Below are 25,073 nucleotides of genomic sequence, written 5' to 3'. Positions count from 1 at the left end.
TAAGTAGGAGAAAAATGTAGCCCTTCCTCTAATGACCCTCCAGTGAGGCAACGGCCTGGTGGTTTTATTGGTGGACTATTAATCCACTCAGCCAATGTTCTGGGGACCTGGGTTTGAATCCCACCATGGCAGATGGTGGAATTTGAATTCAGTGAAGAATCTGGAATTAAGAGTCTAATGATGACCATGAAATCCATCTGGTTCACTAATGTCCTTTAGGAAGAACATTTCTCATCTTTACCTACATGTGATTCAAGACCCACTCTAACCTGGCCTCTGGGCAATTAGTGATGGTGAATAACTGCTGGTCTAGCCAGAGATGCCCATATTCTGTGAATAAGTAAAAAAAGAGGCCCTCCATAAGCACTGACCCTCCGACTATGTGACCCTCCCTTTGAATTGCACCGCAACTGTTAGCCTAGCTTCTTCACATTTGAAAATAATTTCAACTTTACATGGAAAGTAACTGGAGTAAGTTAATTTTATCTGAAAGCCAGCATTGACACAATGGACTAAATGGGCTTCCCTTATCCTGCAGTGTGACTAGGAGAAAGTGAGGACTGCAGATGCTGGAGATCAGAGCTGAAAATGTGTTGCTAGAAAAGCACAGCAGGTCAGGCAGCATCAAAGGAACAGGAGAATCGACGTTTTGGGCATGAGCTCTTTTCCAGCAACACATTTTCAGCCCTGCAGTGTGTCTGCCTGGTTTGTCAAGCTTCTGTTTTCACAGACCATATGCAACTTCATTTCTTTCCTGTCCATTTCCAAGGTCTGTTGTTGGGCAACACCTGTTAAAATAAACAAATTCATATCAGGATTAAAATAAGGTGCAGAAGGTACCATTCTCATGTATTAACTCAACACCAGCCGGCTAATATTGTCAGAATGAATTTTCAAGTTAAGGGTGCTAAGGTAACCATACCATAGAGGGTGAGGGAGATGAGAGTTTGGTAGGGGGAGGGGGAGTGGAGTGCTTTGCATTAAATGTACACTTCCTTGTACTCATCCTCATTGGTATTTTAAAAGTTCTCATTTTGTGTTCAGTTTCTCTGCAGCCAGCAGCACAGAATCAATGATAATTCATTTGTTTATTCTCCAGCCTGTGACAGTTGCGTTGAAGCTCTGTTGCTTGACTTGAACAAAATGGATTCCGATCTGCATAAGATCAAACTCCAGCTTCAAAATGCGAACACAAGCACTGCTACACAGCATCGCATGAACAACTTAGACAAGTCCATCAAAAACACTGAGGTAAATCCAAGACAAGGCTTGCAAACATTATCTTTTCCAAAGTCAAATTCTATCACTTCTATGTCTGTCCCCAAAACCTTACAGACTGGCCCAAAGTAAAGTTTGAGTTTCCTTGCTCAGACCAATTATTTTTTAAATGGTTGAAAAAAATAATAGGAGAAAGTGAGGACTGCAGATGCTGGAGATCAGAGCTGAGAATGTGTTGCTGGAAAAGCGCAGCAGGTCAGGCAGCATCCAAGGAACAGGAGAATCAACATTTCGGGCATAAGCCGAAGAAGGGCTTATGCCCGAAACGTAGATTCTCCTGTTCCTTGGATGCTGCCTGACCTGCTGCGCTTTTCCAGCAACACATTTTCAGCTGAAAAAAATAATATACCAGTGTAAGATTTAACATCTTAATTTAATGAAAGCATTACCATCAGATCATACGAAATAGGAACAGGATTCTCTCCCTTGAGTATGTTGCGTCAGTCAATAGGATTATGGTTGATCTCACATTGGTGTAAGTATGTAGACCTGTCATGTGTGTATGTATGGGGGTGTGAAATGTATGTCTGCATGGGAGTACAAGGTATGAAAATAAATTGGATGTCAGTTACACTCAAATGTTCAGGTTTTAAGTTCAAAAATACAGTTAATTTATGATAGGTGTATCAGTTTATTTTAACATAATACCCTTTGCTAACTTGGAAATGAATTATGCATTGTTTAAGCAGACTGATTAAAAGAAAAGTCACAGTAATAGGCCTGAATACAAAAGTGGTCATCAAAATGGCTTGTGCAAATGGATCTAAATAAATCAGTTACTAACAACAGAGTGCAAAGTGCATCTACATGCATGTGATCAATATCATATACACTTGTGCATATACATTGTTAAATGGGAGAATTCCCAGTTCAGGGGATGTACAGAATTCTGATTTAATTGGAGCTGATTTGACTGTAGATTTGCTGTCCATTAAAGTGCCTTTCTGGGAGGTAAGGTTTACTGTGTGTGAACTACATCCAGTGTGCCATGAGGCATTGTGACCCAATGTTAGGAAATGAGGAAGGTAGTTTTGAAACAGTCAAAACAAGCAGTAATATTTCTCTCCAGGTTGATTGGTTGCATGTCTGGGGTTGTAGTTGCATTGTCCACACTGATTTTCCTATCCCTTGAGTCAGACAGATCTACAGCACAGAAAAGACCCTCTTATCATCTGCAAACTAGGGACAAACTCTATTCTGGGAGACTGTTGGAGTGTAATTCCAAATAGCGTTAACTGTGTGATTATATGGGTCAGATCATTGTTGTTCCCAGCAGCTTCTGTGTTGTCACTTTGCAGTGACATATCCTGTGAACCTGTGTCTTAGTGTGTCAACAGTCTCTGCACCACCAAATAGAATAACATTGCAGCTAAAAATAATACATTTAAATTACAAATTCAATGATATAGATTCTTTCCCATTTTAGAATCAGTTAAAGGTGTATCAGGCCACTGTGGAGCGGCACATAAAAAGGACTGATGACTTGGAAAATGACAACATGAATCTCATTCAAGATGTCCTTGCGCTCGAGGAAAAGGTAAGTAATATTTGTAACAATTTCAAAAAGTTAACAAATGTTAAAGCCTCTGAGATACTACGGAAGGATTTACCAGATTGATACCACTAGAGAGATTAGAGGATCTGTGATTATTCTCCTTAGAACAGAGAAACTTAAAGGGAGATTAAATAAGCATGCTCAAAATGCTACAGTGTTTTGTTAAAATCAGTAAATGATTTCCAGTGGCAAGAGTGTTGATAACCAGGAGACATAGAATTCAGATAATTGTCAAAAATCTCAGAGTGGAAGTTTGTTTGCACATGGGTACAGTTGGAAAGCTTGGTCTGAAAGTGAAGCAGAAAAATGGTAACTTTCATGAGGGAACTAGACAAAAGAACTTGGAAAAGAAAATTTGCAGGACTGTAAGAGTGAGAAACTGAAACATACCCAAGTATTCTTTTCATCGAGCTGACACCGGCAAAATGTACCAAATGGCCACCTCCTGTGTTGTGTCATAGAGTCATGGAGGTGTACAGCACAGAACATGAGAAGTTATCGCTCAAACTATCTGTGTAAACTTCTGATGTGCTGAAATCTGAAAATGTTTTATTTTAAGGCAGAAAAGGATTCTCGAACTACTCAACTGTTACTCTCTTCAATCAATGTGACCCATCAACGTGCACAAGACATGGTGACAAATATAGAAAACGTGTTGTTGAAGATCTTGGGTGAGCTTGCTTTTACACTAAATAAAGTAGCTGATATTGTAATACAGCCTTTAAACAAAAATACCTCCATTTAGAGTCATAGAGATGTACAGCACGGAAACAGACCCTTCGGTCCAACCCATCCATGCTGACCAGATATCCCAACCCAATCTAGTCCCACCTGCCAGCACCTGGCCCATATTCCTCCAAACCCTTCCTATTCATATACCTATCCAAATGACTCTTAAAAGTTGCAATTGTACCAGCCTCCACCACATCCTCTGGCAGCTCATTCCATACACATACCACCACATGCATGAAAAAGTTGCCCCTTAGGTCTTTTTCATATCTTTCCCCTCTCACCCTAAACCTATGCCCTCTAGTTCTAGACTCCCTGACCCCAGGGAAAAGACTTTGTCTATTTATCCTATCCATGCCCCTCATAATTTGTAAACCTGTATCAGGTCACCCCACAGCCCCCGACGCTCCAGGGAAAACAGCCCCAGCTTGTTCAGCCTCTCTCTGTAGCTCAAACCCTCCAACCCTGGCAACATCCTTGTAAATCTTTTCTGAACCCTTTCAAGTTTCACAACATCTTTCCGATAGGAAGAAGACCAGAATTGCACGCAATATTCCAACAGTGGCCTAACCAATGTCCAGTACAGACGCAACATGACCTCCCAACTCCTGTACTCAATACTCTGACCAATAAAGGAAAGCATACCAAACGCCGCCTTCACTATCCTATCTACCTGCGACTCCACTTTCAAGGAGCTATGAACCTGCACTCCAAGGTCTCTTTGTTCAGCAACACTCCCCGGGACCTTACCATTAAGTGTATAAGTCCTGCTAAGATTTGCTTTCCCAAAATGCAGCACCTCGCATTTATCTGAATTAAACTTCATCTGCCACTTCTCAGCCCACTATCCCATCTGGTCCAGATCCTGTTGTAATCTGAGGTAACCCTCTTCGCTGTCCACTACACCTCCAATTTTGGTGTCATCTGCAAACTTACTAACTGTATCTCTTATACTCGCATCCAAATCATTTACGTAAATGACAAAAAGTAGAGGGTCCAGCACCAATCCTTGTGGCACTTCACTGGCCACAGGCCTCCAGTCTGAAAAACAACCCTCCACCACAACCCTCTGTCTTCTACCTTTGAGCCAGTTCTGTATCCAAATGGCTAGTTCTCCCTGTATTCCATGAGATCTAACTTAGCTAATCAGTCTCCCATGAGGAATCTTGTCGAACGCCTTCTTGAAGTCCATATAGATCACATCTACTGCTCTGCCTTCATCAATCTTCTTTGTTACTTCTTCAAAAAACTCAACCAAGCTTTTGAGACATGATTTCCCATGCACAAAGCCATGTTGACTATCCCAAATCAGTCTTTGCCTTTCCAAATACATGTACATCCCTGTCCCTCAGGATTCCCTCCAACAACTTGCCCATCACCGAGGTCAGGCTCACCAGTCTATAGTTCCTTGGTTTGTCTTTACTGCCCTTCGTAAACAGTGGCACCACATTTGCCAACCTCCAGTCTTCCAGCACCTCATCTGTGACTATCGATGATATAAATATCTCAGCAAGAGGCCCAGCAATCACTTCTCTAGCTTCCCACAGAGTTCTCGGGTACACCTGATCAGGTCCTGGGGACTTACCCACCTTTAACCATTTCAAGGTATCCAGCACTTCCTCCTCTGTAATCTGGACATTTTTTTAAAATGTCACCATCTATTTCCCTACAGTCTATATCTTCCATATCCTTTTCCACAGTAAATACTAATGCAAAATATTCATTTAGTAGCTCCCCCATTTTCTGTGGCTCCACACGAAGGCCGCCTTGCTGATCTTTGAGGGGCCCTATTCTCTCCCTAGTTACCCTTTTGTCCTTAATGTATTTGTAAAAACCCTTTGGATTCTCCTTAATTCTATTGGCCAACGCTATCTCATGTCCGCATTTGGCCTCCTGATTTCCCTCTTAAGTATACTCCTTTCTAAAGATATTACACACTTAGAATATCCCAAAGCACTTTACAGCTATGTATATTTTTCTCTATCCTTTCATGGGATGTGGGTGTTATCAACAATGACCAACATTTGTAGAGCTGTGATTTTAGAAAGCCAGCAATTCTCCAAGGTAGAACTTTCTCCCAGATATGAGCAAAAGCTTCATCCTGAGGTAAGTGTTAAGTACTGCAGAGCAAATGAGCAAATCTCATTGATTCTTTGTGTGCTGGAGCAGGAAACCCCCACCATTCAAAAACTCATGCCCATAGAGTGAGTTATGGCAGCAAGGAGGCTCTCCAGCCCACTGAATCTTTGGCATCTTTTCTTGGAGCAATCTAGTCCATCAATATTCCAGTATCCAAATCATTTTTAAATATACATAAATTTATATTAAAAATCCGCTCTATCATTGCTGAATTTCACCTTACTAATCTTGCATTTGTATAGCACCTTTTAAAATAGTATAGCAGTCAAAGGTGTTTGACAGGAGCATTAGATGACAAAAAATTGACATTGAGCCACACAAAGAGATTTGTGCTCAAAAGCTTAGACAAAGAGTTTATTTTAAGTAGGTATGAGGTGTTTAGAGGGAAATTAGGGAGGAAAAAGAGCCCAAGGGTCTGAAGGCACAGCGGGAAAGCAGTGAAAATCAAAGGTGGAGAAGAGAGCAGGTTTTACACTTACTGACAATATGCATCATATTATCATAATGAAACATCCTTGTAAGGAGAAACTAGGAAGGACTTTGTTTTTGCAATTGCGTTTCAGAAATGTTGAAGACCATGAACACCCTTGATTCCTCATCTGGCACTGCACCCAAGTTAGATGAGGTAAGACGGATGCTCAATGAAATGAGAAACCGTAACTTTGATGAGGAGAGAAGAGTGGCTGACAGGGAGAATCAAGAGTCAAAGATATGTAAGTATTGTTGCCTTAGGAAAAACACTTTTCATTGGCTTTCAACAGATATGTAGATCCAGCTGTTTGATTCCAAAGTGCTGAAGGTGAATAAAGTAAATTGTGAAACTTGCTGTGACAGGAGATGATTAAGATGAGTAGCGTTGGTGCCTCTAAAGAGAAGCTAGCTGACAGGATTTTCAATCTGTGTAGGTTTTGATTAAATTCTCACTTTAAATTTCAGAAAAATAATGCATTGTCTTATCAGCAGTACTACTTTTCTTATTACTGTAAATAACACAATAATTTATTGTTGATGTGATGATAAGTGCAATTTAATTTCCATTCAGATTTTTGGTTTAGAATGCGACTTATTTTATTCAAGGGCCATTAAAATAATAAGTCACTTATAAATGCAATAAAGAATTTGACATAAATTTCTTTATCCTAAATATGGTAAGAATGTGAAATTTGATATTACAGTGAGTGGCTGAATTGCATAGCTACACTTAAGGTGAAGCTTCTAAGAGAAAAAGGAGCATAGGATATGTTGAGAGCATATGAGGAAGCTTGTATGGACCATAAAGCCAGACTGTCTTCTTTTGAAATAACCTTTCCAGGGATGATCTCTTAATTGACACAAGCACAAGTGTTTCTTATCCAGTTAAATCGGATAAGAATTTGGAACAAGAATGGAGATGGGTTTTGGATTTGGATTTAGGCTGAATGTTATCCTAAAGGAGGGAGTTTGTATCAAGCTGTGCCATTGTGTCACGGGGAAGCAGGTTGTCACGGCTAGCCAAATGACTGACAATAGAGGAGGGAGATGGAGAGATCCTTTTCCAATGAGGTGCCAGAGAAAGTTATCTTCTGTTGGAGCTGTGTCACCTTTCTGTTCAGTATCATCTCCCTCTGCCTCCAATTTCTGCTCTCCACCTCCTGTTCCCAATGAACTGTCAGCTCCCAGGGAATCATCACCCTTAAGGTCCATGCAGGAGATGTATATTATGGACAGCACAGAAGAACCACAATGAGTGAGGATATAGGAGAGTATTGGAGAGCACAATGTGAATGCATCAGACATTGGACCAGTGCCCTGGGAGCCTGCAATGTCCCTTCTATTGTTACTCTGATGTGTTGTTCAGCATTTGTAAAGAGAGCATCTGTCATCTGGATGATATACAATTTGCCACCCCTATCACAGCCACTGACGTTCACAGTTGACGAGGACACAGATGTCCGTGACCATCTGCCTAGAAAGTTGCAGATGACTTAGCAACAGTTCACAAATAACTACAGGTTCCATCACTCCTGCCCATCTTGTATTCAGAGTAACTTCTCCTTCTCCTTCATGTCCCTTGCCCCTCTCATCTGATCTCCTGAAGTTGGCAATCTACCATCCCTCTGCAGACTGCTGCTCTCCATCTCCAGTGACCTCAATTGCTGGGGGTAGAGCACCTATCTCCAGCTGTAGCCTTTCCAGTGCTCAAGTCGGGTCCGAATAGCCATGCCCATTTTATGCCAGGAAGATGGCAACTTCCTGAACTGGTAAACTTATTAATGCAGACATCACCCTTACTTAATATTGGCTGCAGAAATTTTGATTTTCCATGAAAAACTTGAATATTTTCAACTTGTTCTGTCTCCATGACCTGTTCCTGACCTGGCCTTAACTTGCATGCAGCACAGGCAACTGCTGAATGTTAGCCTCCTCCAAAAATGTTCAAAAGGTGATATCAAGGGACTAGCTTTTAGTAAGTCCTAAACAATGTTATTTGGCCTTTTGCAGGTTTAAGCTAGTTCAGAGACCTGCACTACTCCCTGTCATCAGAGAGGCTTTTGTAGTGCAGTGGTTATGTCCTTATCTGTAAGCCAGAGGGTGCAGGTCGATGTCCCACCTATTCCAAAAGTGTGAACAAATTGATTGGCAAAAACACTATCTCCCTGTCATCAGAAGTATCATCAAGATCAGATACAAAGTGGGAAATCTAACTATGTAACGCTGCAGCTATTTTGCTCCCCCAGATGGTATGTATTCCAGCCCCAGTTGAATCAGAAAAATCCAATCCTAGGTATTGGTCTTTTTCTCATTGGATGGAAGAACAGGCTCAAGGGTCTAAATGGAGAAAGTGAGGTCTGCAGATGCTGGAGATCAGAGCTGAAAATGTGTTGCTGGAAAAGCGCAGCAGGTCAGGCAGCATCCAAGGAACAGGAAATTCGATGTTTCCTGTTCCTTGGATGCTGCCTGACCTGCTGCACTTTTCCAGCAACACATTTTCAGCTCAAGGGTCTAAATGGCCTTGACTGATTCCAAAATCCTTCAGTATAATCTGTGACTCAGGATTTTTTTTAATCAAAAATGTAATTTTGTTACTGTTACTCTCCTATTTCTTATTTGTTATCTGTTAGTGCTTGACCGTATTAAGAATGGATTTGTAAAAAATATTGAAGAGAACAAACAACTCGCAAGTAATATAACGGATGCACTAAGTTTATATCAGACTAAACTAATGGATCTTCAAGATGCGATAACTGAAGCAGCCAATCTAACTCAAAAAGCCGAAAACCTCAACGGAATTAATTCTATTTCACTGGACAATATTAAGGTGATTGTTAAATATTATTAATTGTATTATTTAATGGTTGAATTTTATTTCTTTACAACATCAATATTCATAACAGTTCAACATTTAAAATGATTTCCTTTTAATTAGGAAGAACTTTGAGGAATTATGACAAATTTTGATAAAGAAAATAAAGGGAAACTGTTGTCAGTGGTCGGAGTCTCAGTAGCCAGTGGATACAAATTTAGAATAACTGACATAAGAGCCAGAAGAGAGATGTGACAATATTCTTAACACACTGAACGGCTGTAATGTGGAATACGCTGCCTGGAAGTTTGGTGAAAGCTGATTCACAACAAAGTTTCAGGACTGAGAGAAATTTCCTCAGTCATGATCTCATTTTGGGCTCCCTGGGTTAAATGTTCTCCGACAAAAAATAGAACATAGAAATAGAAGTATATTATTCAGTCCTTCAAGCCTGCTTTACCATTCAATGAGATTGTAGCTGATCTGTGATCGAACACCATATACCTGCCATGGCTCATGTTTCTTAACATCTTTATCTATTTAATTTATCTCAGATTTAAAATTAACATTTGATCCTATATCCACTGCCATTTGTGGAAGTGAGTACCAAACATCTATCATGCTTTCAGTGTCGAAGTACTGCTACCATCTCTCCTGACCCTAATTCGCAGACTATGCCCCCAAGTTGTAGAATCCCCAACTAATGGAAATAAATCGACCAGATCACCCCTTAGCCTTCTACATTTGAAATAAAACAGACTTAATTTGTGTAATCTCTCCTCATGACTTAACCTCTGAAGTCCAGGTATCATTCTTGTATCATACTTTGTACTCCCTCCAAGGCCAATAGATCCTTCCTAAGGTGTGCTGCCCATATCTGCTCACAGTGCTCTCAATGGGGTCTAACCAGGGGTTTGTATAACTGCAGCATAACTGCAGCATCCTTATACACCAATCCTCCAGATATAAAAACCAGCAAACAAGTAGTTAGTCTTGATTATTTGCTGCACCCTGTTTGTGGCAGTTTAAAGATCTGAACTCCCAAGTCTTTAGACATCCACTGTATTTAACCTCATACCATATAGAAAGTACCCTGATCTCATGCTGGAGAAACTCAGCAGGTCTAGGAGTATCTGGGGAGAGAGAAACAGAGTTAACATCCCAGGTACAGTGACACTTCTTCAGAACTTAGTTAAATGAGCTCCTCCCGTTCTTCTATTCCTGTGAAAACAGCATTGTATTGAACAAATTTTACAGCGCATGAAAAAGATTTGATTTCAGCCAAAGCAAGCCATTTAAAATATCTCTGTTCAAAACACACCAGTGACATCTCTTGGCCAAAAAAATGTACTGAACACCAACTATATTTTTTTAACACACTGTAACATTTGAAGTCGCTTGTGTAAATATCATTGTTAAACAGAAAAATTAGTAGCCTCAACCTTTAGTAGCACTAATCTATATGATTAGAGATTTCCAAATTTAGAGATTTTATCTAAATGCAAGTCATTGTTTCATTATTCCTCTATTTCCACACTCCCTGAACTTTAGCTTATCCTAAACTCAGTGTGTCTATGTCTGAACCTAGAGTAAATCCCACTTATCCATCACTTCTGGGGTATCTCACCTTCCCTTCACAACAATAAACATTTATTAAACATCCCTAAGCACTTCACAAGGGTATTATCAAGCAATATGACATGGAGTTATTTGAGGAGATATTAGGTAACATAAGAAATAGGTAAAGGAGTAGTCCACTCAGCCCCTCACCTCAGTCATACAATAGGATCACGGCTGATCCAACATTCCTCATGTCCACTCTACTATTCTTTCCCCTTAACCCTCGTTTCCCCTAATGACCAAGACACTATCTACCTAAGCATTTAAATACACCTAAGGACTCCAGCCCCACGGTTCTCTGTGGCAAGGAGTTCCAAAGACTCTCAACCCTCAGAGAGAAGAAATTCCTCCTCATCTCACCTTATCCCTTTATTTTGAAACTGTGCTGTCTGGACCTAGACTCTCCCATGACGGGGAGCATACTCTCAGTACTTGTCCTGTCAAGCACTTAAGAATCTTATATTTTTCAATGAGATCAATTCATTCTAAACTCAGATGAGTAAAGCTCCAACCTGTTTAATCTTTGAGCACATGACCAAAAGCTTCATTAAAGAGCTATAGGTTTTATGGAGCACCCTAAGGGAGGAAAATGAGGTAGAGAAATTTGGGGAAGGAGTTCTAGAGCTTAGGTAGTTGAGGTGTGGCTACCAGTGATGGAACAATTCAAAATTGGAGATACTCCAGTGTTTTATATTGAAGGCACCATATATGTAGAAAGTTGTTGGTTGATAATGGCTGTACAAATCCAAAATAATTGGTCTGTACAACATAAGTTTCTAATGACAATATTTTGAAGCTGATCAGAGTTAAGTAGAGTGGAATATAGCAAAATATTTTCACCAGAGGGTGATGGAAGGCTGGAATTCTGTGCTCCAGAGGGTGGTTGGGTCATAAACACTTGTAACATTTATTCAAAATTTAGATGTTCACTTACATTATCATAACCTTCAGGGCTAAAGGCCAAGTGCTGGAAAATGAGATTAATATATTCAGATCATTGTTGATAGGTGCAGAAACAATTGACCAAATAGTCTCCTTCTATGCGGTACTTGTCTACAAATTTTTGAGTTAGGTTATAAGAAGCATCTTAAAGGAGGAGAGAGAGGCGGAGGTTGAAAGAGAGACTTCCAGTATTCTGATCCCAGGCAGCTGTTGGTACAGTCACCAGTGGGGAGGATGCGCAAAGGAGGAGTGCAGTAAGGATGATGGAACAAGCAGAGGTCACAAGAAGTTTCTCCACAGAAATGAAAGGAAAGGAAAGTCCACTTGGAGCACCAGTAGTGGCCAAAAACCATTTCTGGAAATTTTAGAAAAGATCTGTTTTTACTGTGTGAATGAAGAGTCTCCACATATGGACATGTACCATGGTACAGAAACTCAATATACAATTTTCTTCACAGAATCAACATGGTAAACTAAATATTAAGCAGGCGGAGGTTGCAAGTTTGCTTAAAATGGCAGATGTCACCCTTAATAATCTGAACAACATGCTCCGGATGTTGGATAAGAGCCAGGAGGTAAGAGAAAGCATTCATCACCAGATTTTGATATGATATCTGAATAGACTCCACACTCATGTTCATATTTGATTATTCCTACATTAACCAGGATTATGAAAAACACGGAGCTCAATTAGATGGAGCCTTATCATCACTTGAAGACAAAATTAAAAAGCTCTCAAATGCTAACAGCAAGGAGCCCATTGTGGTTAGTGCTGAGAGACATGCTGAAAACCTGGATCAACTGTCAAAGAAACTCCAGAGGTGAGAAGGATTCAGGGATAGAGCTGGAAAGTGGGGTTGACACTGACAATTAACCATAATCTATTTCAAATGTCAGGGCAGGATTTAAGGGCCAAATGGTCTTCTCCTGTTCCTATTTCTAATGTTCTTACATAAGAGCACTGGATTGTTGGAAAAAGTAAGCAAAAACACAGACTGACACAACAGATCATTGTTGACAGGTGCAGAAACAATTGACCAAATAGTCTCCTTCCGCGCTGTACTTGTCGACAAGTTTTTGAATCAGGTTATAAGAAGCATCTTCAAGGAGGAGAGAGAGAGGCGAGGTTAAAAGAGAAACTTCCAGTATTCTGATCTCAGGCAGCTGTGGGCACAGTGGCTAATGGGGAGGATGTGCAAAGGAGGAGTGTAGAGAGAATCATGGAACAAGCAGAGGGCACACTATTGCATGTTGAAGGAAAGAAGCTAGGTGGTCTTTCACATGTTACCATTTTCAAAGGGAGAAGGTGGTGGAGTGGTAATCTCACTAGACTGGTAATTCCAAGACTGGAGCCTGCTAATTCCAAGATTCAAGCTCATGTTGTGGAGACATAAATTCAAATGCTGCCTCAGCAGCTGATGGAATTTAAATGCAAATAACAAAGCTTAAATGTAAAGCTAATTTCAGTATTGATGATTATGAAATGACCATTGATTGTTGTAAAAACCCATGTAGCTCACTAGTATCATTAGGAAAGGAAATCTGCTTTCCTGGTCTACATGTAACTTCAGACCTTAATGTTTTTGACTCTTTACTGCTGTCTGAAATGGCCTAGAGAGCCAATTTGTTCAAGGGTAATTAGGGATTGCAACAATCATCTCATGGTTAAAAAAGAAATTCTCCCAACTTAGACGTATCCACATCATATGGAGTGACATTAAGAGGGGAAAATAAAACAAGCTAATAATTTTCGAAATATTTGTCAGGTGCCAATCTTTGGAAAAGTGAGGCTGGTAACCTGTGATGCTTGTTCTCTGATCCATTTATCAATATGGTTAATATCTTTTGCCTCTGGTTGTGAGAGCAAGTCCCACCCAATAATGTAAGCCCAAAATTTCAGCTGCAAATCTGCAGCTATCTTTAATTCTGCTTTAATGTGGGAGGTACCTTCATTTGAGTGAGAAGTTGAAATTGAGTCCATTCATTTCCTCTTGTTTTGAATAAGTACAGGCCAACATTGATCCCTCAAACACTATCACAATTACACATTAGCTTGTCAGTATCACATTGCTATTTATAGATGATTGTTATATAAAAATTGTTTGTCCTGTGTCCTACAAAATGTAGGAAGCACATTTCGAAGCACTTTGTTAGCCTTAAAATGATTCAGACATCTGGGCTCATGAAAGCCACTGTGTAAACATACCTTTTATGCAGCTATAGAACATAGAATAGGACTGCACAGTACTTGCTCTTTAGCTCTCTATGTTGTGCCAGCCTTTTATCCTACTCTAAGATCAGACTAATCTATGTACCCATCATTGTACTATCTTCCATGTGCTTATCCAAGAGTCACTTAAATTGTTTGGGTATTTGCTGCAGTGGATATGGGAACAATACCACTTATTTATATGAGGAGTGAGGAGGTTTTCCCATATCATGCTCAGACAGTAAGGTGGAGAATGATTTGGTTTTGAGGGGCCCAGATGAAGTCTGGGTGAATGGGCTAGGACAGGGCAATTGGAATAAAATGTGAATAAATATGAAGTTATTAACTTTGGTAGAAAAAACAGAAATTAGAATATTGTGTAAATGGTGAGATGTTGTTAAGTGCAGGTGCCCAAAAGAAACTGGGTGTCCTAGTTTGTAAGTCACTAAAAAGTAACATCAAGTACAGCGAGCAATGAGAAAAGCAAGTAGTATGTTGGTCTTCATCGTAGCAGGATTGAGTACAGGAGTAAAGATGTCTTGCTGCAATTGTGTACACTTTGGTGAGACCTCACCTGGAATATTGTGTACTGTTTCAATCTCCTTCTGACAGAAGTGATATACTTGCTACAGAGGGAGTGCAACAAAGGTTTACCAGACTAATCCCTGAGGTTGAAGGGTCGTCTTGTGAGGAGAAATTGTATTCTCCAGAATTTTGAAGAATGAGGGTGATCTCACTAAAACTTTGAAAATCCTTACAGTTTGTGTTAGGGGAGATATAGATGTTTCGTTTGACTTATGATTTTATAACAGGAAACACAATCTCAGAATAACAGAAGACTGGGAAAGAATAGTTTTATGCAAGGTGGTGGATCTTTGGAATTCTCTAACTAAGGGAGATGTGGCTCAATCTTTGAGCAGATTCAGGGCAGAAATTGATTGATGTCTGAAGAGTAATGATGTTAAGGGATATGGAGATAGTGCAGGAAAGTAGCATTGGCTATTTTAGTACAATGGTTTAATGAAATGGCAGAGTGGGTTCAATGGCCTGAAGGGTCTACTCCTGTGTCTAGTTCCTAAAACCAAGGAGCACCTCATTTGTTCATCCCACCCGCCTGGATGACTTTGGGGTTTTCCACAATAGCAGACTGAAGACAGTGGAAAGGTCCAGTCAAACTGCTGGATCTGACTGAACATACTCCTGGATATAGCATCATGTGACTCTCCAAGGCTTGCTCATGCCATTGGCTGCCAGATCTGTCAATCCTCTTCATCCTTCTCCTCGCCATAGCAAATCAGATTCTTACTTATCCAATTTGGAGTTTCTCAATTGTTATTCAAACAGCCTTTCTCTCCAGCTCCCATCATATTATAACCAATTAATGATATTGTCCAAAAGTAAATGAAACACTAATTTCAATGCCCCAAATATTTTTTTCTCCAGGACTGTTAGAAGCAGTGTCTAGGATATTAACCTTTAATCCCTGGATACTGCAGAGCAATCTTGGCAACTTCAAGCTCAGAACATGTACCCAATTCCCAGCACCAGTCCCATACTTACCAGTACCTTCTCTCATTTTGTTATTAACCAATTTCTGGACGAACATTTCATCTGGCTGTATTATAAATATTTTTTAATCAACCTATTCAGAGATGTTATAACAAATCTGGAGCAGGTGGGTCTTGAATTAATTTGAATTAATCTTTATTGTCATGTGCACTCGAATGCAGTGAAAAGTTTGTAATATCACTACTTTGGTGCCATCTTAGGTACAGGGTATCTAGGTACAGAATACTTAAGTATATGTTACAGATTTGGGAGGATCAGAAATAAAAGTTCAGCATAAGAATACAGAATAAAGTATTTTTTTTAAATGCACTTGAATTTTAGTCTTTTCACCTAATCTGTGCCAGCCTTCAGACTACCTGGGCCAAGTCTCTGGAACATACTGGGCTTCAAACTTTTGAAGCAGAGTCTCCTGGCTCAGAGGTAGGGACATTACCACTGCATCATGCTTGCCCTCTTTGAGCTGGATTATAGGCTTCTTGCAGCACTGCAGGGATTTTGGGAGTGAGTAACACTTCACTTGGTTTTATTGCATTTACGTAGTTTTTTTTTAAAATGTACCTTTGACTTTATACTGTTTATATTATAACAGAGCAATAGAAGAAGTGAACCAAGATTCCTTAATCCAACGTGTAGTCGATGCTTCAGATGCCTACGAGAAGATAATCAATGCAGTGGATGCAGCAGAGATGGCAGCCAACAAGGCAGCAAATGCATCACATATTGCCTTGCAGGTAAATGCCAAGATCCATAGATAAAGTGCAGCTGGTTACATGCTAGGAGTGTGTGAGTAGAGGAATGCAGTAAATTCCATAACTAATACAGCGAGTTTTGAAAAGGTTTGCAGCTCAGGTTGAGGTTCTGAATGTGGGTTTGCTCGCTGAGCTGGAAGGTTCATTTCCAGACATTTCATCATCCTACTAGGTAACATCTTCAGTGGGCTCGGCGAAGCACTGTTGATAATTTCTGCTTTTTATTTATATGTTTGGATTTCTTTGGGTTGGTGATGTCATTTCAAGTGGTGACATAATTTCCCGTGATGATGTTATTTCCTGTTCTTTTTCTGAGGGGGTTGTAGATGGGGTCTAACTCGATGTGTTTGTTGATAGTGTTCCGCTGGAATGTCATGCTTCTAGGAATTCTCGTGCATATCTCTGTTTGGCTTGTCCAAAGATGGATGTGTTATCCCAGTCGAAGTGGTGTTCTTCCTCCTCTATTTGTAAGGATATTAGTGAGAGAGGGTCATGTTGTTTTGTGGCTAGTTGATGTTCATGTATCCTGGTGGCTAGTTTTCTGCCTGTTTGTCCAATGTAGTGTTTGTCCTTGCATGGTATTTTGTAAACAACATTAGTTTTGCTTATTTTCTGTATACGGTCTTTCAAGTTCATTAGCTGCTGTTTTAGTGTGTTGGTGGGTTTGTGGGCTACCATGATGCCAGACCCCTTGGGGTCTATGAGGTTTTTAATAGAGTCCCATGTGGAAGACTTATTGCAAAGGTAAGAGCCCATGGGATCTAAGAAAATTTGGCAAATTGGCTGAGTGGCAGGAAGCAGAGACTGATGGTCAAGGGACATTTTTGTAACTTGAAGCCTGTGTCCAGTGGGCTCTGTAGGGATCAGTGTTGTTGTTTGTGGTTTAAATAAATGATTTAGACTTGAATGTGAGAGGACTGATAACTAAGTTCACAGATGATAAAAAAATTTATGAGGTGTTAAATGGAAGATAATCTTAGATTACAGAAGGATAGAGACAGTCTGGTCAGAGGGGCTTCTCAGTGGCAAATAGAATTCAATCCAGATAAGTATGAGATGATGCACTTGCACAGAAAAACACAAAGCAAAGAAATATTTGATGAATGTTGGGACCCTGGGAAGCAAGATAACTTGAGGTAGCAGGACAGGTGATAAAGTAGTTAAGAAGGCATTTGGGATCTTTGCCTTTATTAACCAAAGCATGGAATTTAAGAGTTGGAAGGTTGTAGTGGAGCTTTATGAAAGGAGAAGAGGAGACTGGAGGGAACATGTTTGAGATATTAAAAATTATAAGGATTGTAGACAGGTTAGACATAAAGTAACTTCCCTCTTTGGTGGAGAGATCAATGACCGGGGACATGGATTTAAGGAAAGGGGCAGTAGGTTTAGAGCGGATTTGAGGAAAAATGTTTTCACACAGAGGGTGGTGGGAATCTGGAATTCACTGCCTGCAAGGATGGTAGAGGCAGAAACCCTCAGAGCATTGAAGATGGATTTAGATGTGTCAAGGCACAAAAGGCTATGCATCAAGTACTGGAAAATGGGATAAGAATAGTTAGTGGGTTGACTAACATGTCGGACTGAAAGGCTTTTTTCACTGCTGCAGATCTTTATGTCTATAAGAGTATCTTTCTGAAGGGAATTGGATCTATTTGGAAAGAAAATAATTGGGAGAAAGAACAGGGAAGTGAGATTAATTTCTTGGGCGATTAGGGATGAATGATAATTTCTGGCCCTGCCAATGTGTGTGCCCCCATCTGATAAATGATTGAAAATAAAATTGGATAACTGTTTGAAAAAGTCAGATTCATTGAGATGAAGAGTTATTTCTTGTATGATTCTAGGTTCTTGTCACTTCCCATGGTTGCCACAATGTCAATCTTTCTTTGAAAATATTCTTGTAAACTTATGACTTATTTATGCTTATAATTGTGGTTTTAGGCTGTGGTGAAGGAGGATTTGCCTGGCCAAGCATCTGAATTAAAAACCAAAAGCGATGACATTTTTTCCACGACGAATGGATTGAACAGTAACTTCAAAGGTGTAGTATTTAAGTAGAATTTAATGTGGTATGTGAGGATCTCAGTGATAGTTGGATCTCAGGTGTACAGTCACAAAATGTCAAAGAATCAAAAGAATTAATGGAAAGATATACAAAATCAAAACATCAGAATCTGACAGGGATTGCTCATAGACAGGTTAACACTACAACAGTAACTTGCCATTTTATCAAGGTTGACTTGTACATACAGAGTAGAATGTATGCTCTTCCCGAAGGCATATTTGGAAGTTAAGATGGGGTCTTTCATAAAGTGGAGTTGTATAAGGTGGGGGGCCCAGTACCCTCCTGCCTCTGGCCCTATTTAAACTCAGAGCGGGAAGGCTTGTGGATAGCCCTCCCACACTATGTGGATTTCTGTCCCAAGGCCCATGATTCCGGGATAGACCTGCTGCTGGCCACTAGGTTCCTAACATTTTGGGCCTTTGCTGAAGGAGTTGGGTCTCTACTATTGCTGGCTCTCTAGCATGAAGTTCAGACCTCTGTCATCTGACAGAAATATCACTTCCAGACCATACTTCTACCATTTGAAAGTACATGCTCGATGGACCGAAGGACCTCAACTGTACTGTATGATTCTATGATCTGTATATAAGACCATAAGACCATAAGACATAGGAGTGGAAGTAAGGCCATTCGGCCCATCGAGTCCACTCCGCCATTCAATCATGGCTGATGGGCATTTCAACTCCACTTACCAGCATTCTCCCAGTAGCCCTTAATTCCTCGTGACATCAAGAATCTATCAATCTCTGCCTTGAAGACATTTAGCGTCCCGGCCTCCACTGCACTCTGCGGCAATGAATTCCACAGGCCCACCATTCTCTGGCTGAAGAAATGTCTCCACATTTTTGTTCTGAATTGATCCCCTCTAATTCTAAGGCTGTGTCCACGGGTCCTAGTCTTCTCGCTTAACGGAAACAATTTCCTAGCGTCCACCCTTTCCAAGCCATGTATTATCTTGTAAGTTTCTATTAAGTTTCCCCTTAATCTTCTAAACTCCAATGAATACAATCCCAGGATCCTCAGCTGTTCCTCGTGTGTTAGACCAACCATTCCAGGGATCATCCGTGTGAATCTCCGCTGGACACATTCCAGTGCCAGTATGTCCTTCCTGAGGTGTGGGGACCAAAACTGGATACAATACTCCAAATGGGGCCTAACCAGAGCTTTATAAAGTCTCAGTAGCACAACGGTGCTTTTATATTCCAACCCTCTTGAGATAAATGACAACGTTGCATTCGCTTTCTTAATCACGGACTCATCCATGATTAACATATATTAACAACATCTGCATGGCAAAATATTTTGGAAAATCATTCATCCTCCAGCCATTTCAGCATCATCATGGCTGTTTGCAAGTCTTTGTTTCTGTACAGAAAAATTAACTCGTGTTATTTTGCAGATGTTTCATCAAAGCTCAGAGATGCAACTAATCGCCTCAACAATGCAAAATCGAAGAAGAACAAATTACAGCCTGATCTTATTCCACTTCAGGCCAAAATTCAACAAATAAATAGAGGTATGCATTCGCGTGTTATTCAATAGATGGCTCAGGTCAATGGAACAGATGAACAGGAGCCTATCAAGCTGGTTTTGCCATCTGATTAGACTGTGGCTGATATCCACCTTAAGTCCATTTATTCTGTGACCTTCAAGACCCTTTGCAACAATTTCAGTTTTCAGTTTCAATTTTGACATTTTAGATTAACTCTCATCCTCAATATTTTTTCTTGATGGGAAAGAATTTCAGGTTTCTGCCAACTTCCATGTGAAATGTTTCTTGACATCACTGCTGAAAACCCTAGATAATGTTTGTGTTATTCCCCCTTGTTCTGGACTCCCCTAGTTTCTCTGAAATTCCATCTCAAATTCTGTAATCATTTCAAACTCCTTAGTTAGATCACTGTTACTCTTCGAGATTTGGGAAAGTCTTGTCATTATTAGATCTTGCCATTTTTAAAATAAACATTTTTCAATGTCTTCCATCTTTCAGATGATGTTGGTGAGACTTTAGACATGGCAAAAGATGCAGCTAAAGAAGCAAATGATACTGCAAATAGAGTGATGTCTAAACTGCAGCCAATAATTGATGATATAAAAAACCTCAACAAGTCATCAGAGAATATTGGAAATGCTACAGCTATTAACATAGCTTTAAGGGAGGCTGAAAATTCAGGTAATTAAAATAATATTTTTCAATGAATAATGTAAATGTATGAATTAGGAGCAGGAGTAGACCATTAAGCCACTTTGACCCCGTTCCACCGTTCAGTAAGATCATGGCTGATCTGATTGTAACCTCAAATCCACACTTCCCTCAATCCCACATTTCACCCCCTGCTTCACAAGAATCTATTGAATGGGAGAAGGTGAGGACTGCAGATGCTGGAGATCAGAGTCAAAAAGTGTGGCGCTGGAAAAGCACAAAAGGTCAGGCAGCATTTGAGGACCAAGAGAGTTGACATTTTGGGCATAAGCCCTTCATCAGGAATATTGCCCGAAACGTCGACTCTTCTGGTCCTCGGATGCTGCCTGACCTGCTGTGCTTTTCCAGCAAGAATTTGTCTACCTCAGCCTTAAAAGTATTCAAGGAGTCTGCTTCCACCAGCTTTTCAGGAAGTGTTCCAAAGATGCATGCCCGTCTGAAAGAAATAAAAATTGTCAATCTCTGTTTTAAATGGATGACACCTGATTTTTAAAAACTGACTCCTAGTTCTAGATATTCCCTCAAGAGAAAGCATCCTTTCCACATTTACACTGTCAAGACCTCTCAAGGTCTTGTGTTTCAATCACAGCTGCAAATGTGTTGCTGGTCAAAGCTGAAGGGCTTATGCTCGAAACGTCGAATTCTCTATTCCTGAGATGCTGCCTAACCTGCTGTGCTTTGACCAGCAACACATTTGCAGCTGTGATCTCCAGCATCTGCAGACCTCATTTTTTACTTGTGTTTCAATCAGTTGACCTCTTACTCTTCTAAACACCAGCAGATAGAAGCCTAGTAACATGGAAATGACTTGCTATTTTCACTCAGCCTATGCCTTCACATGACTCCAGTCTCAAACCAATGTGGTAGGTTCTCTACAGTGTACTCAACAAGTCACTCAGTCACATTAAACAGTGATTTAAAAGTAAACACGACATGAGTTGCAGCTGTTAAAAAAAAACGTTTGGGATTGGGCAATAAAAATTGGTCTAGCTGGAAGACACTGTCTGAGTTCAAATGAAGACAAGTGACCAGCAGAGGACCGCAACAATGCAGATTGGCTGTCGGGGTGAAGATTTGCATTGGCGCAGTCACCTCTACCAGAAGGAGGACCTCAGCAAGATGCCCTCCAAGTTCAAGCAACCAGCAGAGGACTGTGACAATGTGAATTGGCTATTGGGGTGAAAAAGAAAGTGGAAGAATAGAGAGATGTGCTGTTGTAAAATTTGTTGGTAGCAAAGTAAGAAGTACTTGTCTCAAGAGGCTTCAGAGAGCAGCGGCTCAGTAAAAAGTACAGGTAAGCCCTTTTAACTTTCTTTTTTAGTTTTACAGCAGTTAAGATGGTAGTTAGGACAGTCATGTGTTCCTCCTGTAGGATGTGGGAGCTCAAAGAGACTTCCATCATCCCTGATGACTACACATGTGGGAAATGCACTCAGCTGCAGCTCCTGGGAGACCATGTTAAGGAGCTGGAGGTGGATGCACTCAGGATCATCTGAGATGCTGAGCACTTCATTGATAAGAGTTTTAGTGAGGTGGTCACACCTAAGGTACAGGCAGAGTGTAGCTGGGTGACCACCAGGAAAGGCAAAGGGAGTAGGCAGAGTGTGCAGAAATCCCCTGTGGCCATTCTCCTCAAAAACATGTATACCATTTTGGATACTGTTGCAGGGGGAGGGTGACCATTCAGGGGAAAGCAACTATAGCCAGGTTGATGGCACTACAACTGGCTCTGGGGCACAACAGGAAAGAGTAAAGATAAATGGAATCTTAGCGATAGGAGACTCGATAGTTAGGGGGACAGACAGGAGATTCTGTGGCTGCAAAAGGAAATCCAGGATGGTATGTTACCTCACAGGTACCAATGTCCAGGATGTCTCAGAACATTCCCAAGGGGGAGGGTGAGCAGCCAGAAGTCATTGTGCGCATTGGCACAAAAGACATAGATGAAAATAGGGATGAGGTCCTGAAGAGTGATTATAGAGAGCTAGGAAAAATGTTAAAAACCAGGACCTCATTGGTGATAATCTCTGGATTACTTCCATTGCCACGTGCTTGTGAGGGTAAGAACAGGAGGATATGGCAGGTGAATACATGACTAAAGAATTGGTGCAGGGGGTAGGGATTCAGATTTTTAGATCATTGGGATCTTTTCTGGGGCAGAGGTGACCTGTTCAAGAGGGGCGGGTTAAATCTGAACTGGATGGGGACCAATATCCTGGCGGCCAGGTTTGCTAGTTCTGCAAGGGAGGGTTTAAGTTAGATTGGCAGAGGGGTGGGCTCCTCAATAGTAGGGAGGCTCAAAGGAGATATGGTAATCAGAAGCAGTAAGTTGAAGAGACAGATCAGGCAACATGACGGGGTGAAGAATGCCAATTGGATTAAATTGCATCTATTCCAATGCAAGAGGGCTGACAGGTAAAGCCGATGAGCTCAGGGCATGGATAAGTACGTGGGACTGGGTTATTATAACCATTTAAGAAAAATGGCTAAGGGAGGGACAGGACTGTAGCTTCATATGCCTGGGTACAGGTGTTTTAGACAGGACAGAGATGGTGGAAGGAGGGGAAAGGAAGGGAGTTGCGTTTTTGATTAAGGTAATTATCACAGCAGTAAGCAGAGATGAAGGATAATCCAGTGAAGCTTTGTGTGTGGAGCTAAGAAAGAAGAAGGGGGTAGTGACATTATTGGAGTTACATTATAGACCCCCAAATAGTTAATGAAAATTAGAGGAACAAATATGCAGGGAGATTGAGGAGACTTGCAGGACCAATAGGGTTATAGACCAGTAAGTTTAACATCTGTGGTGGGTAAGTTACTTGAGAAGATTCTGAGAGATAAGATATACATACATTTGGAGAGACAGGTTTTGATTAGGAGTAGTTAGCTTCGCTTTGTGAGTGGGTGATCATGCCTCACAAATTTTCCAGAGTTCTTTGATGAAGTGACCAGGAAGGTTGACGAGGTCAGGGCAGTAAACATAGTCTATACGGATTTCAGTAAGGCAATTGGTAAGGTTCACATGGTAGGCTGTTCTGGAAGGTTAGATCACATGGAATCCAGGGAAAGTTGGCAAATTGGATACAAAATTGGCTTCATGGTAGGAAGGGGAGGGTAGTAATGGAAGGATGCTTGTTGGACTGGAGACCTGTGACTAGTGGAGTGCCTCAGGGGTCAGTGCTGGGCCCATTACTATTTGTTATCTATATCAATGATTTGGATGAGAATGTACAAGGCATGATTAGTAAGCTGAGTAAAAAGTGAGGTCTGCAGATGCTGGAGATCAGAGCTGAAAATGTGTTGCTGGTTAAAGCACAGCAGGTCAGGCAGCATCCAAGGAACAGGAAATTCGACATTTCGGGCAAAACCCTTCATCAGGAAGTTTGCTGATGAAACTAAAATCGACAGTGGTATCATCGACAGTGAGGAAGGTTATCAGAAAATTGCAGCAGGACCTTGATCGGCTGGGGAAGTGGGCCAAGAAATAGCAAATGGAATTTAATATAGGTAAGTGTGAGGTCTTGCATTTTGGAAAGTCAAATCAAGGTTGGAGTTTCATAGTGAATGGTAGGACCTTTGGGATTGTAGTGGAACAGAGGGATCTTGGAGTTCGGGTTCACAGTTCTCTGAAACTGGAATCACAAACAGACAGACCAGTGAAGAAGGCTTTGGCACACTGACCTCATCAGTCAGGGCATTGAGTATAGAAGTTGGCAAGTCATGTTGCAGTTATGTTGTTGAGGCTGCACTTGGAGATTTGTGTTCAGCTTTGGTCGCCTTCCTGTCGGAAGGATGTTATTAAACTGGAAATAGAGCAGATGAAATTTACAAGGATGTACTCAATGGTCTGAGTTATAGGAAGAGGCTGGGACATTTTCTTTAGAGCGTAGGAGACTAAGGGGGTTCTTATAGAGGAAACAAGATCTTGAGATGCATGGATAGGGTGAATTCCCAGAGTTTTTCCCAGTCTTTTTCCCAGGGTTGGAGAATCAAGTACTAGAGGGCATCAGTTTAAGGTTACAGGGAAAAGAATGAAAGGGAACCTGAGGGGCAACTTTTTTACACAGAGGGTGGTATAAATACCGAATGAACTGTCAGTGGAAGTAATTGAAGTGGGCACATTAGCAACTTTTAAAAGGTATTTGAATAAATACATGAATGGGGAAGGTTTAGAAGGATATGGGCTAAGTGCAGGGAAATGGGGTTAACGTTGGTGGACATTTATATCAGTATGGACCAATTTCAGCCAAAGGGCCTGTCTCTGTGCTGTAGGACTCTATGACTGTATGACTCTATGGAAAATGTCAATTTAAACATTGACTGCAGTAATATACAATGTCTTTCTTGGAAAGAGTGCTGAGAAAATTCCATAGAATGGCACCAAGGATGAGGTGGGCCAAATGCTGGCAAATGAGACGAGGTTACTTTAGGATATCTGGTCAGCATGGGCAAGTTGGATGGAAGGATCTGTTTCTGTGCTGTACATCTCGATGACTCTATGACATTACAATTTGGAGAGACTGGATTGTTCTCCTTGGAGTGTACAGAGATTTAATAAAGGCATTCAAAATTATTAAATGGTAAGGGTATTTACACTTAAAAAAAAAAGGTCAGTTCAAGTTACAAAAAGAAGAATGTAATAGGAGCAGCAAAGCATGACTCACCTCCACGGTGCCATCTCCACCATTCAGTACTGTTGTGGCAGATTTTTCTGCCCCAAATCAGTGTTCCCACT

General features: G+C 40.8%; 1 protein-coding gene across 1 annotated transcript in view; it reads left to right on the top strand.

Moving 5' to 3' along the window:
• Positions 1-25,073, top strand: part of LOC132815125 (laminin subunit alpha-3-like) — a 364,209-nt gene that overhangs the window by 278,694 nt on the left and 60,442 nt on the right. Inside the window, exons 47-57 of the mRNA XM_060823918.1 lie at positions 1,100-1,251; positions 2,705-2,815; positions 3,393-3,504; positions 6,265-6,414; positions 8,803-8,999; positions 12,005-12,121; positions 12,213-12,367; positions 15,914-16,055; positions 18,015-18,114; positions 19,538-19,654; positions 20,129-20,311. Of these exons, the coding sequence (XP_060679901.1) occupies positions 1,100-1,251; positions 2,705-2,815; positions 3,393-3,504; positions 6,265-6,414; positions 8,803-8,999; positions 12,005-12,121; positions 12,213-12,367; positions 15,914-16,055; positions 18,015-18,114; positions 19,538-19,654; positions 20,129-20,311 (1,536 nt within the window). The remainder of the gene's footprint in view (positions 1-1,099; positions 1,252-2,704; positions 2,816-3,392; positions 3,505-6,264; positions 6,415-8,802; positions 9,000-12,004; positions 12,122-12,212; positions 12,368-15,913; positions 16,056-18,014; positions 18,115-19,537; positions 19,655-20,128; positions 20,312-25,073) is intronic.

The sequence above is a fragment of the Hemiscyllium ocellatum genome, chromosome 4 (assembly GCF_020745735.1).
Source record: "Hemiscyllium ocellatum isolate sHemOce1 chromosome 4, sHemOce1.pat.X.cur, whole genome shotgun sequence".
Classification (NCBI taxonomy): Eukaryota; Metazoa; Chordata; class Chondrichthyes; order Orectolobiformes; family Hemiscylliidae; genus Hemiscyllium; species Hemiscyllium ocellatum.
The sequence above is the reverse complement of the archived record's forward strand: the minus strand, read 5'-3'. Positions and strand labels throughout refer to the sequence as shown.